This window comes from Gracilinanus agilis, chromosome 5, assembly GCF_016433145.1.
Source record: "Gracilinanus agilis isolate LMUSP501 chromosome 5, AgileGrace, whole genome shotgun sequence".
Classification (NCBI taxonomy): Eukaryota; Metazoa; Chordata; class Mammalia; order Didelphimorphia; family Didelphidae; genus Gracilinanus; species Gracilinanus agilis.
The window spans coordinates 62900245-62913180 of record NC_058134.1 but is presented as its reverse complement, the minus strand read 5'-3'; the positions used below and the strand labels follow the sequence as shown (position 1 = coordinate 62913180).

The 12936-nt window shown below is 40.6% G+C and overlaps 1 protein-coding gene across 1 annotated transcript in view; it reads left to right on the top strand.

Moving 5' to 3' along the window:
- Window positions 1–589: 589 nt before the first annotated feature.
- The window catches only part of DNAJC1 (DnaJ heat shock protein family (Hsp40) member C1), a 268584-nt gene continuing 256237 nt past the window's right edge, over window positions 590–12936 (top strand). Inside the window, exon 1 of the mRNA XM_044677935.1 lies at window positions 590–1006. Coding sequence (XP_044533870.1) covers window positions 839–1006 — 168 coding nt within the window. The 5' untranslated portion in view covers window positions 590–838. The remainder of the gene's footprint in view (window positions 1007–12936) is intronic.

Genomic DNA, 12936 nt, shown 5'->3' with positions numbered 1-12936 from the left:
AGGGGGGCGGGGGGAGGGGAGAGGGAGGAAGAGATTGAATCTTTCCTGGGGGAGGGGAAACAAATCCTTAAATGAGATCAGACTTGTCATTAAAAAAAAGAAGAACAAGAAGACAACCACCCTGGTCTGCCCAGGGATCCTTCATGAACTTGGGGCCAGGAGAGATTGGGAAACTGTGTGACATGACTAGATGAAAGCTCAGTTCCGAACCTTAACGATCTGGGAAAGGGTAAATATGTCAAGGAAGAGCGTTGGGGGAGGGGTAACGTGCCAGGTATCTGGATATTTCCTTCAATTTCCCGCGTCCATTCAGGATTCTTCTTGCGGTCTGGGAGGCACGGGGGCGGGGCGGGGCGGGCAAGGGGCCGGGGCCCTGGATCGCCTCCACAGTGTTCCTGAGGAGGCCGGCTTTCCCCCACTTCCGGCCCTGTCAGCCTCTCCCAGGGTTGCTAGGAGACATGATTTCACCGGAAGCTAGCCTCCCTATAGGCTGAGGCGAGGGTAAGCCACGCCCCTTCCCTCCCCCACCCCCGCCTCCCCGCCCCCAGCTCAGCCCTGCTGGCTCCCCCAGCCCCTTGGCCTGGCCGGAGAGTGTGGGTCAGCGGACAGCAAGAGCGTGGGTCTTCTTCCTGCGTCCTGGGCTCCTGTGGCCTGAACTCTTGCCCCGTGTGTGGTGGTGTCCAGGTCTGACGTCTCAGTTCTCCAGCACCGGCGCGCCCGCCACGTCCCCGCTCGGGTTCTTGTCCCCGGCGGGGGAGGAGGCCCTAGCACGGCGCGGGGCGGTGCATCTCGCACGGAGCTCCGTGCGTGGGGAGCGAGGGAGCCCGGTACTCGCGCGATGACGGCCCAGGGTCCTGGGCTCTTGCGGCCGCCGCTGTTGCTCCCGTTGCTGCTGCTACTGCTGCAGACTGCGCCCGCCTGGGGTTGGGAGAACGCGGACCTGGAACTGTTCGACCTGGTGGAGGAGGTGCAGAGCAACTTCTACCACTTCCTCGGTGTGCAGCAGGTAAGCGGGGCCGCGTGGACACCCACGCGCGACTTGGCTTCCCCCGGCTGACTCTTTCTCTGCGCCATCCATCCCTTGGTTTTATTCGGGGAACCCTACCCCCTGTACAGGCTGCCATGCTCTAGAGCTGGCAGAAACCTGAGTGTACGGGAGTGCCTTCTCTAGGGGAGTGGGAAGCCCATGGGTGATTGGGTCGCCCAGTACCCCCAACTTCGAGTGCCACTTAACTTTACCTTTCTGGATAAATAGGGGATCCTTCTTCTAGAGCAAAGAAAAAGCAGGCGTACTCTCGCTTTCTAGCTCCCAGAGGGGCTTGGGCCACCCGGTATCCCCTTCAGGTCTGGCTTCATCAGTCCTATCCACCCCATTCTAAAGAACCCCCTGCTCAGCCTCTCCTACTTCTTTGACTCTACTGCCCTCTCATTTCTAACCCCTTTGACAAGTAAGAAAGCCCTGGTGCCAGACCCATAATCACACATATTCTGATTTATCCAGCCCTCCCTTCTGCAGAAGAAAATCTCACAAACTGGGCAAACTGGTGGCAGTGCTGTCCTGCTCCAAGCATGATCCAGAAGTATGTGTGATCACATGGCTCACCTAGTCTAGATCTTCACCCTCACATACCCTTTTCCTCATTCTTCCTTTTCCCTGCCCCCTTCAAAAAAGGCTTGACTTTATTCCCAAGACACCTTCCTGGGTCTTCCTTCTTTTCCTTCTTTTCTTTCTTCCTTCCTTCTCCTCCCAGCCCTCTCACTCCCAACACTGTCATTTGCACAGTAGAGTGATTACTATAACCGTTTGGGGTTTGCCCCAAAGCTAGGGTCATTTCAAAACAGATGTGGCCAAGAGCACTCTCTTGCAGGAGATGTCTTTTTTCAGGGTAAAATTGATGCTGTGGGAAGAAGAATGGAAACAACCATTTTCTGCTAAGGACCAGAAGTTTCTTAGGGAGAAATTGGTTTTAGTTTGTTGGGCATTGTTATTTGCTGTTTAGATTTTCTGTTTTGATTTGGGGTTTTCCTTAGGGGGGTGGGAGGTTAGGGGTAAATTAAACAACTCCCAATCACTAACTGAGTATAGGTGTCTTCCAGGAACATTGATAATCCCCCTCATTCCATTCGCTATCCACCTTCATTCCTAAGGTAGGAGGCTCATTATTTCCTGAGATGTGGATTTAGCCCACCTGTAAAATCCATTGAGGAGTGAAGAAATTAAATTTACTACCTCTTTTAAGTGTGGGCAGGCAACACTTTTTTTTTCCTTACATAGGTAAATATAGTTTGCCTGAACTACTAAACTTAGAATAAGTGGGAATTTAATCTTCAAACATTCTGTTTTCATTCCATCATTGTATATATAGCACTTAATTGCCATGTCACCATAAGCTTAACATTCTTTCTTGCAAGAACCATGAAGTGTGAGCATTTCACACTTCAATCCATATGTGCTAGCTATTATGTAATAACTGTCTGTATGTTTATGAGCTGTCACCCAGTGCTACTTCCTGCTGGTAGGGACAAAATTTGCCTCACTTTCAAAGTATATGAACTTTCAATCTATGTAAAAATAAGTTAGTGATAATAAAGCTCTTGAAGTGAACTCATAATGTCTAGAATATAGAAAGGGTTTAGAATTCATCATAGGTTTTTTAAGTGATTGCAAAATAGCATACATTGCTTTATGCATCATTTTACATTTTCTTTTCCTTGGCTTTTACCAGTCGTAATACTGGAGATATATAGAGTCCTATACATATTTTACAAAAGAGAATTCAAATATACTTGCTGTATAATTCATGGAAAATGTGTTCTTCTATGAACATACAGAAACCTAAATGAGGAAATCCAATCAGGTCTGAGAAAATGGGCTTTCATTGATTTAGGATCCAAGTTATATAGTATAATTTAGCATATGGTATCATGTAAAATTTCACCTATAATTTTATGCAACTTATTTTGCATAAATTAGGCAGGGGACAATTGGAAGCAGTCAACCATAATGGCAATGATGAGAAAATAAAGAAATGTAGGCAAATGGGGAGAGACTTATTTAAAATGGCGGTCAAAAATCTATAATAGAGAGAAACAGAAGAACCCAGATAGATATTTTAATTGATAGCCTTCCAGTCCACTGTAATATTAAGACTGGTGAAAAAGACTCTTAGGAGTATTTTGCTACTTGGAAGGAGGAAATGGTTGTAATAATTATTTAAATAGTTATAGCATTTAAAATCAGATCTTGAACTGATTAGGAGACTTCTTCAGTTCATTTCAACAAATCAAATATTTTTTAAGTGCCTCCTGTATATAGAGCATGAGCACTTTTCCAGGCTTTGGAAGGTCTAAATAGGTTAGATCCTGTTGTCAGGAATGGGGAGGGGAGGAGTTGATGGTGATTCAAGGAAGTAGTGATGCTGAGCTGGCCCTTGCAGAATGGGTAGAATTTCAGAAAGGGTTGCATCTGGAGAGCTGAGTAAGCCTAGGCTCAGCACTCTCAAATCACAGGATGTGTTTAGTGATGGGCAGATAAGACCAAGAGCTCTGTCATCTCTTTAGATCTAGAGTTGGAAGAGACTTTATTGGTCATCTAGTCCACCCCTCTATGCCCTTACTTTATAGAGGAGGCAACAGTCCTAGAAAGTTACACGTCCAGGGATACCCAGGTAGTAAGTAGCAGAGCCAGCATTTGAACCCAAGTCCTCTGGATTCCAAATCCATCATTCAATAGGATTATAGATTTGGAACGGGAAAAGACCTTAGAAGGCATGATTCAATCTCATCATTTTGCCCATTGAGGGCCCAGATAAGTTATGTCCCCAAGCCACAGGAGTCCATGTTCTCACTGGTGTGCCTTTAAGAAGATTCAATCCTGGAATGTTGCAGTAAGCGGGGCATTTAGAAATCAGAAGAGACTGGTATTGCCAATTTTCTCCTCAAATTCTTTCTTAAATGTAATTTTCAGCCAAGTCAATATTGTGTCCAGATCTCTAGGCAACTAAACAAAGCACTTAAAGAGAGAATAGATGTGGACTCCTATACTAATTAGTTCATCTTTTGTCTCCCCCAAACCAAGAAGGTGATGATAGTCCTCTTCTCACCTCCTTCTCACCATAAGGGCATTGCCAGGGTGTTTCCATTATCCACACTGCTTCTTTCCTTCAGTAGATGACCAAGTTCTATTCCACCATCATACTGCTGGGAAGCTACTTGCCAAGTATTCCTAAAGTACAGGTTTCTTGTTGGGCTTCAGGGCTGGGTGTATATTGGTTGATTGGGGAAAGAGGGGGGGGGGATTGGTCAATTAGGTGTGTCATATAGATTTGACAATATCGTCAAAGATATAGCACAATTCCAGTGTCTTCTGGCTTTCAGGAAACTATTTTGGATTTTTTTTTCATGGAAATTGACTTGGTTTAGATGGAAGGAACAGGGAAAAGAGAAGGGGAAAATGCTTTGGCAAAATATTTTTTTTGCAGAGTGCCAAAATTCTGGGCCCCTAAATAATTTTACAAATTAAAAATAAATAAATAAATTGCAAATTTACAAAATTTACTACCTCTTTCTCAGGGTATAGAACAGTGACCTCATCACATGCTTGGTGGGGCCATCTCTTTTTAAGCCATTCGGGTATTTATAGGAGCTGTAAAAGTCACACGTCGCCCACATTTTTGCATACTTGGTCTCTGGGGATTCGGGCTTTTTGTATTGTTCAGGAATCATGGAACATCATAACCTACAAAGAATTCAAGTTGAGGATTACCCAAAAGGCACTGGAGGTTCTGGTGGCATTTAGCAGGTGTAAACACATGATAAACAAGAAATGATTGAGGAAAACTTGAGGTAAAGGATGTCATCCCTGAAACATATGATGGTCTGGTAACATGGCAGGTGAAATAGCAATAGCCAGCCTTTGTGCTGTATTAGCATCCGTGTGATGTCAAGAGAACATGAGGAAGACCTGCCAGTTTGCTTGGTAGACATGCTGTAAGGAACTTAAAGGAGAAGTGGAAGAGAGCTGAACATGACTGGCAGGCAAGGAGAGGTTATCAAATCTGCTACACCGAAAGGAATCTCCACATTGATGAGATCACAGATCCAAAGAAGACCTGGCTACCATCTGCAACCCTAAAAAATACAGAATTCCAACTCTCCTTTGATTTGTCGCCTTAGCAAGGTGGGGGGAGTTCAATTTGACAGTTGCCCATTTATTTATACAATCACATGAAGTTGCTGATTATAGGATAACGTTAGCTGCTTTCTCACATTGCCACTTACTTTAGACTACTATTGAGATCAATGAGAAATATGATCAATTTCTCTTCGATTTTGCCTATGTTTCAAATGCCTCTTGAAACTTCTGACACACAAAAGCAGGCAGGCTTCTAGTAGCATACATCGAGCCACTATAATATGCAGACACATTCCAGGTTCTAGGGAGGTATAAAGTTGGGAGGAGGCCTGCTGACTGTCTTCAAGTATTTGGGCTTCATTTATTTTCATAGCAACCTATAAATAATTTTTTGTTTACTTCAACTAGTATTTTCAGACATCAAATGTCAGATTTTTTATTTGGCAGCCCTTCCCAGGTAGGTATGAGAATGATAGATCCATGAGGAGTTTGGGATTGATAGTTGTTGCTTATGGAATAAATAAATCTGTCTTTTCAGTTAGGTCCTCTGTGTGCTTTTAATTCTTAGTTTTTATTCCCCATTTCTGTTTGCCAATGGAGTTAAAAATTTAATAAACTCTGGTAATTGAGAACAAGAAGTAGGAAAAAGCTCTAAAATAATAGATAATATTCCTAAATTGTATTTTCTTTAGAATGTCATAATCACAGGTATTTCTTGCCTTCTGATGACAGGACTTTATGAAAGATAATATTCTTTTTTTAAAAACCCTTACGTTATGTCTTAATAACAATTTTAAGACAGAAAGGTGAGGCCTAGGCAAATTGGACAGATTTGAAACCAAGTCTTCCCCACTCCAGGCCTGGCACTCTATCTACTGTGACACCTAGCTCCCTCCACATAATATTTTCCTTGTAATAATGGGAAGATGTGAGGCTAGACCTGGGATTTTATTGGTATAGGGAATTTTGATAAGAAATCCCTGTTATCCATGAAGATCTGCACTTTCTCTATAACTTAAGAGTCTTTGGAAATTTCCTAGGACACTCATAGGTTAAGTGGTCTTCCTAGTTGAGATAGGTCTTGAACCTAGGACTTCCTAGCTTTAGAGATGACCTCTCTGTCCACTATTTCATTACCACAGGTGTCAATATTAAGATGAATTTATTTTACTAGGGATGCTGAACTTGGCAGAGGAGGTTGCCTGAGTGTCAAGTTGTGAGAAGCCATTGTGTTAAACTTTCTTCCATCGAAACTGGATTTGTATTAAAGTACATACAGTTAGCATGGCCTTCTAATATCTGTTCCGAACAGTAGGTTTCCTTAAGTTCATGTATTGGTTGTTCTTCTTCCAGTTGACCATCAGAATATTTTTGACATCTTTTCTCTACTTTATACCTGATACTGTTGAAAATCCAAAGAATCTAGGATAGTAGACTGCCCTGAGGAGTCTGTGATAGCCTAGCCAAGACTAGAGTTCTAGGGATTATTCTGGGACCAGTCTGGGGTCTCTAAAGAGAGAGCAGCACATCATCTCCAGAGGTCCATGGTGGTTCTGTTCGAATTCACTCAGATTTGCCTTTGCACAGTTAGTCATCTCCAGTCCCCCAATCCTGATGATCTCTTTTTCATTAGTGCTTTCATATTTGCATCTGTTCTAATTGACCAGAAGATTACAGCTTTGATTTAAGCTTGTCTTAAATATCTGGAAAATAATGTTGATGCCTTGTTTCAGATAGGGTTATACAGAAAAGGAGAGATGTGAGAGAAGGGGTAAAGAATCACTTCCAACTTGAGGAAACAAAGGATGTGAAATTATGATGTAATAAATAACAATAATGACAGCTAGCCTTTAAGTAGTGATTTAAAGTTTGCAAAGCACTTTATAAATATTCTCAATTTAGCCTCACAACAACCCTAGGAGGGGTAGGTGCTCTTTTTATCTCCATTTTATAGATAAGCAAACTGAGACAAAATAGCAGTTTAGCAGTTTGCCCAAGGTTATACAGACTGGTTTGAACTCAGATCTTCCTCATTCCAGGCCACGAGTTCTATCTGTTCTATCCACTTCATCACCTAGCTGCTTAAGAAGTGTAGCTATATTAAGTAGTAAAATTGTTTTTCTTATGTGACTTATAAAATGCATCTGAAGAAAGGAGCCTCAGAAGTGTTTTAAGCACCAACAGCATCTTTGAATGTTTTCGGTGGTGACAACTTTGAAGAATCACTGTTGTATCCAGAAATTCTGGTGTAATTTTTTAGGTTATTTAAATGTCCTGTTGCTTTGTAGCCACATCTCACACAACAGGGATGGAGAAACTTTTTAGGTGACCAGATCTCATGAAGCTCCAAATCACCACTTTGGATAAAAAGTCAATACTCTGGCCATTTGGATAATGAAGACAGTGAATAGAATATCATCATTTATGTTTGTGTGAACTTGAACTCTGTATCACAAGCAGCATATTCAAATATGAATATTTTAGTGTATCTATGGGCAGCTCGGTGATACAGTGCATAGAGTTATGGGCCTGGAATCAGGAAAATTCATCTTCCTAAGTTCAAACACAGCCTCAGACACTAGCTGTTATCCTGGACCAGTCGCTTAATCCTGTTTGCCTCAGTTTCCTCATCTATAAAATGGCAAGCCACTCCAGTATCTCTGCCAAGAAAACCCTAAATGGGGTCCCAAAGAGTTGGATGCTGAAAAATAACCAAATAATGGAAGTATCTATGATCTCATTGATTTGTGAGTACTACTTCTAATAGTATAGGTTGGAGCCCATCTAACTTTTCTCAGTCTTTTCTGTGCAATCCTTTGTAGAGAATTGTGAGTCCTCCATAGAGTACCTCCTCAATTCCTTAGAGATGTGGGGCCTCGTCTGACTTAGGGACATCTATCAAGCTTAAAAGGGTCCTGACCTCACATGGGCAGGCCTTGTTATGCTCTCAGGTGTCCAAGAAACCATGTCTATACGGCTTGAAAGACAGAAGGGGCATATATGAAGGAGAAACAGAGAAAGACTTTGAATCTTTGGATTTGAATCAACATTAGAAAGCATTACGGTCCAGCCCTTTACCTAATATATAGGCAAAGTCATAGTTTTGGTGATTGGAAAGTTAGTACTTCATGAAACATACTGCACCATTTTGCAGACCTCTTTAAAAAATTTTTTTTTATATTGGGCCGAAAATTTGGGCCTGATATCCTCCACCTATTAAACCAACATCTGCCACCACAAAGATAATGTGGGCCGAAAATTGGGCCTAATATCCTCCACCTATTAAACCAACATCTGCCACCACAAAGATAATGTCTGTTTCTTCCTGCATGTGCTGGCCAATCTCAATCAATCTCTCTGTCTCTGTCTCTCTCTCCCTCTCTCCCTCACACCCTCACACCCTCTTTCCGTTTCTCTGTCTCTCTCTGTGTCTGTCACTCCTTCCTCTCTGTCTCTCTGTCTATCTGTCTGTCTCTCTCCTTATCCCTCTCCCTCTTCCTCCTTTCTCTCATATCATTTGGTATTTAATTTTTTCCCAGTTACATGTAAAAGCAATGTTTGATATTAAGTTTTCTAAAATTTTGAGTTTCAAATTCCCTCTCTCCTTCCCCCTCCCTCCTCTTTGAGACAGTATGCATTTGATATAGGTTATACATGTGATATCATGCAAGCAAAACATTTCCATTTTGGTCGTGTTGTAGAAGAAGATACATATAAAAAAGAAGAAAATAAAGCAAAAAATATTATGTTTCAATCAGCATTCATATTAGTATCAGTTCTTTCTTTTTTATTATAAAAACCCCTTACCTTCCATTTTAGAATCAATATTATGTATTGGTTCCTAGTCAGGGAGTGGTAAGGGGTAGGCAATGGGGGTCAAGTCTAGGCCCAGAGTCATACAGCTAAGAAGTGTTTGAGGCCAAATTTAAATTCAGGACTTCCCATCTCTAGGCCTGGCTCTTAATCCACCAAGTGCCCTCTCCTGTTAGTTCTTTCTCTGGAGGAGGATGGAATTTTTCATCCTGAGTCCTTCATAATTATTTTAGATGCCCTGTATTGCTGAGAATAGCTAAGTCATTCATTGTGCATCATCTTACAATAGTGCCATTAAAATGTACAGTGATCTTGTTCTGCTCACTTTACTTTGTATCAGTTCATTTAAGTCTTCCTGAAATCCTCTTGCTCCTCATTTCTTATACATGCTGGCTTTTCAAACAATAATGATAGCTATTGTACTGCCTTAAGTCTAGTCTTTTCCAAGCTAAGTATCTCCATTTCTTTTAACCACTTTTTATGTGATATGGTTTTCAACTTCCTTTGCCATTCTGATCCCTCATTCTATATGCATTCTTTTTGTCAATATCTTCTTTTAAAACAAGGCACCCTTTTTGATCCACTGATAGGTTTGTACTCCAAAGATAATAGGGAAAAAGACTTGTACAAAAATATTTATAGGCGCGTTCTTTGTGGTGGCAAAAAATTGGACAATGAGGGGATGCCCTTCCATTGGGGAATGGCTGAACAAATCGTGGTTTATGCTGGTGATGGAATATTACTGTGCTCAAAGGAATAATAAACTGGAGGAATTCCATGTGAACTGGAACGACCTCCAAGAATTGATGCAGAGCGAAAGGAGCAGAGCCAGGAGAACATTGTACACAGAGACTGATACACTGTGGCACAACTGAATGTAATGGACTTCTCTACTAGCAGCAATGCAATGACCCAGGACAATTCTGAGGGACTTATGAGAAAGAACACTCCCCACATCCAGAGGAAGAACTGTGGGAGTAGAAACACAGAATAAAAACAACTGCTTGATCACATGGGTTGATGGGGATATGTCTGGAGATTTTGATTCTAAATGATCACCCTAGTGCAAATATCAATAATATGGAAATAGATCTTGATCAGTGACACATATAAAACCCAGTGGAATTATGCATCAGCTTTGGGGGAAGGGGAGGGAAAGAACACAAATCTTGTAACAATAGGAAAATATTCTAAATTAATTAAATAAAAGTTTCCCCCAAAAAATAATTAAAAAAAAAATAAAACAAGGTACCCTGAACCACACACAATATTCCAGGTTTATTTCTACCAGCAAAGAGTAGAGGAAGAACCCTTAGATCCTTTATTGTGGCTCTTCAGCAGCCACATCAAACTTTTGACTAATGGTAATGACTAAATTTGTATAGTGTTTTATAGTTTATAAAGCACTTTGCAAATGAGATCTCATTGAATCTTCATGAACTTCAGCCAAATTGCAATTAGATTGATTGTCAACTGTAGTAAGGAAATTAGAATATTGATTGCAATATTGATTAAAATAAGATATTTGATAAAGAGATCTCTGAGGGTCCAAACAAGGTAGAGAGCAGTTCATGAGACCAGAATTTTGAAGGAAGAACACAGGAAACGGTTCTGTCAGTTGGTGAAGTTCTCTTACTGACTGGGTCTCGGTCGGATTGGATTACTCACTCACTGGGCTTCAATTAGTGAGCTTGCTCTTGCTCTGGCTGCTGTTGGAGACAGAAATTAGAGACTTTACTCTTGGCTGGTGAAAGGGAAGAGAGAACCCTGAAAACCATCTGAAGAGGGTTTCTACTTTCCTGATGGAGAGAAGTCATATCTAAGAAGAAGCTAGTAGATCTGCTTTGCTGGATAACAGTTTTGGAGAAGGAGAAAGATCGAAGCTGTTTGGTCTCTGGGCAATACCAGGGTTACTAGATTGTCAGTTAGTAGCTGCCACCTTGGCTGATTGAATTTATATGTACTTGGAGAATCTCTTTATCAAATTAAGCTAATTGAATAAGGATTTTAGGTAGATTTATAGTCAGATAGTGTTTTGGGTTTTAGTGTTGTAGTTTTAGTGTAGCCAGAAGAACAGAAGACTATCGTGAGGTGGACATAGCAGTGGTTGGAGATAGCTCCCAATTAGTGCTAAGGTTTCCTTGTTATTAATCCTTATTTTCCTAGTATTAAACATAAATAAATAGCTATATATATAAATATGTATGCACATATTTATATATATATAGGTTCTTGGAGACACACACTCTCTCTCTCTCTCTATATATATATATACACATATACATATATGTGTATATATATATATATATTAATCAAAGGAAGGAAGGGAAGCCATTCCTGGCTTTCTTTTAGAGAGGAGAGTTAAAAGATAATGTTGTGAACACCAAACCAAGTATCTTACCACATCCTCCTCCTCACAACTCCAATTTATCAACATTATTTCTTCACAACCAAGACCTCCATATAAATCTTTTCCATATAATTGCTTTTTAAGCTAAAATCTCTTCTGCCCTGTACTTTGACTTAAAAAATCAACCACATGAGTGTCATATTTTGTATTTATTATTCTTTAAATTTAATGTTAGATTTAGCTCATTGTTTTTTGTCTGTTGAAGTCTTTTTTTGCTACTGATCAAGATTCAACAGATTAATTACCCTTCCCAGCTTTGTGCCATTAGCAAATTGGATAATTATCATAATAACTCCAGCATTTTACAGTGTACAAAGTACGTTTCTTATAACAGGCAGGTAGTTTTATTATTCCTCACTATATAAATGAAAAATCTGAAAGTTGAAAGTTTTAATTACTTTCCATAGGTAGCCAGGTGGCACAATGGATAGAATGTTGAATCCAGAGTTGGAAAGATCTGAATTCAAATGCAGTCTTAGACACTTAGTAGCTCTGCAAACTACTGAGCAAGTTATTCAACCTCTGTTTGCCTCAATTTTCTCAACTATAAAAGGAGGTTAAAAATGGCACCAACCTCAGGAGTGTTGTCAAAATTAAGTGGGATGATATTTGTAAAGGAGTTAGCACAGTGCCTGGTACCTAGTAGCTATATAAAGTACCCTTTGTTCCTTACTTACTCTTTCCTTCCATTCCTTCTCTTCCTTTCTTCCCCCTTCCTTCCTTTCCTTCTCTCCTTCCTTCCTTCTTTGTCAGAATGTTCCCTTAATACTAGGATATGGTGCCCCAAACTGAACAAAATGTTATAGATGGGATTCGATCACAGGATAATAGAACTGTTACCAGCTTTGTTCTGGATACTGTCTCTATTAACAAAGATGACATTCACTTTTTTGACTGCTGTAACAGATTATTCCTTCAACAACCTTAATTAACACCTTTTGTGTACAGTAGGGCCTGCAGGAGAAAAGAAAATTTTCAGTAAGCTCCCACAAGGAGCCCAGTGAAGGAATAAAATACTGCCATGATAGAGGTGAATTTCAGCAAGGGTCTAGCCAGCTCTGTCCAAAACATCATGCCAGTGAGCTGTGAGTGGCCCAAAATCCCGTCCATGAAAGGCATTTTGCTTTATATTTAAAAGAAAACAAATAATTCAGCTACACTTTAAAGTGTACCAGTCATGAGTGCATCCCTGAGTTGGTATAATTTCTTTGGTGGTTACATCTTACAGATTAATCATCTTTATTGTTTCCGTTTTCTCTCTACTCTTAGGGAGAAGAAACCAAGTCTGGCCAGCCTGTATCAGAATCCTGATATATAACTCGGGCTGCTCTTCAGTAGTAGACCAGCCAACTTTCCCTTTCTTATGTATGACACTGATAATGTCTTTTATGCCACTTCTAATTAGAAAGCTATCATTGGTAGCATACTACAGTCTACTTAGACTTACTAGGCATCTTTCCATTGTACCCTGTCATTTCTCATTTTTGTTTTTCTAGGATCATGGTGGTCACTGATTCATAATCCCAAAGCACCACAGATAGAATTTTGATAATTAAGAGACAATTTTTTGCAGCATCAC